The sequence below is a fragment of the Malurus melanocephalus genome, unplaced genomic scaffold (assembly GCF_030028575.1).
Source record: "Malurus melanocephalus ecotype Western Australia unplaced genomic scaffold, MMel_1.1 scaffold_1278, whole genome shotgun sequence".
In the NCBI taxonomy this organism is placed as follows: Eukaryota; Metazoa; Chordata; class Aves; order Passeriformes; family Maluridae; genus Malurus; species Malurus melanocephalus.
Window position 1 is genome coordinate 11775 of NW_026624510.1, and position 2322 is coordinate 14096.

Below are 2322 nucleotides of genomic sequence, written 5' to 3' on the forward strand. Positions count from 1 at the left end.
AGGGCCACACTGCCACCATGGCTCCCCTCACACCCCGGGGATGTCACAGTGTCCCCAAACAGGCGCCATTTACCCCTCAGATCCCGCAGCTGCCACTTCCATGGAATCCCAGAATTGTTCAGGTTGGGAAAGACCCTCAAAAAGCGTCGAGCCTGACCATTCCCCCAGCACTGCCAAGGCCACCACTGAACATGTCCCCAAGGGCCACATCCACACATTTCTCCACCCAGGTGGAGATGAGATGGTGCCATCTCCCCCAGCCATCCTCACGGGCTCCACCTCCCCCCTCAGCTGTCCCTCCAGCCCCCCAGGTGACATTTCCCGCTCTCCCACCCCTCACAGGCACCATTTTCCCCTCAGACACCTTGAGGGAGCCATCCCTTCCCCTCATCCCCCCACAGGCTGTATCCCCCCATTGCTCCTTCCCCTCACATTCCCCATAGGCTCCATCGCCCCTCACGGCCCTCATCGCCCCCGCCCGCCATTTTTCCGCCCCTCGTGCCCCCGCAATTTCCCGCCACACGCCACCGCCTACAACTCCCGTCRTGCCCCGCGGCYACGAAACCRYCGCCTACAATTCCCGTCATGCTCCGCCACGACAGCCTACAACTCCCGTCACGCCCCGCGGCTGTACCACAGCTGCCTACAACTCCCATCGTGCCCCGCTAGCGGCGCYCCGCCCCTTTCCCCTCATGTGACCGGCGGCCGCGCGCTGGGTGCGGGAGCCCCCGATTGCCCCAAATCCCCCGCCCCTCCCGCAGAATTTGGGGATCCCCCCGACCCCCCCCAACCATGGAGGAGGTGGACAAGATCCTGATCCACTCCCTGCGCCAGGCGGGGACGTGAGTGGGGGAGAAACGGGGGAGCTCGAACCGCGGGGTTTGGGGGAGCTCGGGAAGGGGGATCTGGAAAGCGGGGRAACCTGGGGGGGTCCCTGGGGAGACACTCGGGAGTTTTGGGGATCTGAGAAGGGGAGGGTAAGGAGGGGCGGGGGAACACCCCGATGGAGCTTTGGGGGCTCACTGGGAGGAACCCCAAAGAGTTTGGGTGGGGGTACCCTGGGAAGATCCTGGGGGTCTCTGGGGGATCACCCTGAGGATTTGGGAGTGCGGGGGCGTGAGTGGATATTTGGGGGTCCCTGATGGGGAGGTCACGGRGCAGACCCTGAGGACCTTTTGAGGTGGGAGTTTTGGGGAGTCTCTGTGGGACACGAGCAGTTTTAGGGGATCTGGGGGAAGACTGAAGATGGGGGTGACGCCGGGGTTGGGGGGATCACCCTAAGGGTTTTGGGGATGGGAGCGCTGTGCCCCACAGAAAGGGGGGGGAAGTCAGGGTTTGGGGGTGCTCTGGAGGGAAGGGGGCTGTCAGGGTTTGGGGGTGCTCGGGGGGGGTCCCCACGGCCGTGTCCCCTCCTTCCCCAGGGCGGTGCCCCCCGAGGTGCAGAGCGTGCGGGACCTGACCCCCGAGCTGGTGGTGGAGGCGGCCGTTCGGTGTCTCCGGGCCGTGCGCCCCGCGCTGGGCGCCCCCCTGAGCCCCCTCCTGCCCCCCGGCATCTCCGCSCGCTTCCGACTCGCCTCCGACCTGGCCGCGGCCTGCCAGGTACCCCCGAACCCCGAGACACCCCAAAATCGGGGGGAGCCCCTCRCTTGACGCTCTCCCCCCGGGGAGCTGTGGTTTGTGGGGATTTGCGGTGCCAAACCTCGGTACCCTGCCCCCGCAAGCCGCTGAATCTCGAAAGGGGGGACCCCAACATTTTCGGGACGTCCCCAATCGCTGTCCTTCCCACAGGAGCTGGGGTTTGGGGGTGACGTGGGGTACCAGACGTTCCTGTACAGCTCCGAGCACGACACCCGGCGCCTGCTCCTCTTCCTCGTGGAGAAGCTGCCGCGGGACGAGGGCGAGCGCGGGGCTGAGCCCCCCGGTACGGATCTGGGGGTTCCGCTGAGGTTTTGGGGAGCCCCGGAGGGGATTCTGAGGGGTCTGACCCCCCTCGTTGTCCCCCTCCGCAGGGAAATCGGGGGCGCTGCTCCGAGCCATCGGYGCCCAGATCCGGGAGCAGCTGGGGACGCCCTGGGTGCCCCCCGTGTGCCGCACGGCCCGGCTGCAGCGGCTGCAGGTGAACGGGGGAGGGGGAGAGGTTCTGGGAGCTGGGGGGACTCCCCTCTTAATTAGAGGGGGCAATTAACCCTTTAATTAACTCTTCCTAGGGCACAAGTCACCTCCACTCTTTCGCTACCTGTCCCCTGGTCCTGCCCCAGAGTGGGGGATCCCCAGGTGAGAGCTGGGGGAGTTGGGGTGTGGGGGGGTCATTGTTGCCCCAAA

At 66.3% G+C, this 2322-nt stretch overlaps 1 protein-coding gene across 1 annotated transcript in view; it reads left to right on the plus strand.

The window, feature by feature from the left end:
- Positions 1-680: 680 nt before the first annotated feature.
- The window catches only part of CCDC22 (coiled-coil domain containing 22), a 9413-nt gene continuing 7771 nt past the window's right edge, over positions 681-2322 (plus strand). The window contains exons 1-5 of the mRNA XM_057387627.1: positions 681-842; positions 1422-1599; positions 1789-1921; positions 2010-2116; positions 2208-2274. Of these exons, the coding sequence (XP_057243610.1) occupies positions 793-842; positions 1422-1599; positions 1789-1921; positions 2010-2116; positions 2208-2274 (535 nt within the window). The 5' untranslated portion in view covers positions 681-792. The remainder of the gene's footprint in view (positions 843-1421; positions 1600-1788; positions 1922-2009; positions 2117-2207; positions 2275-2322) is intronic.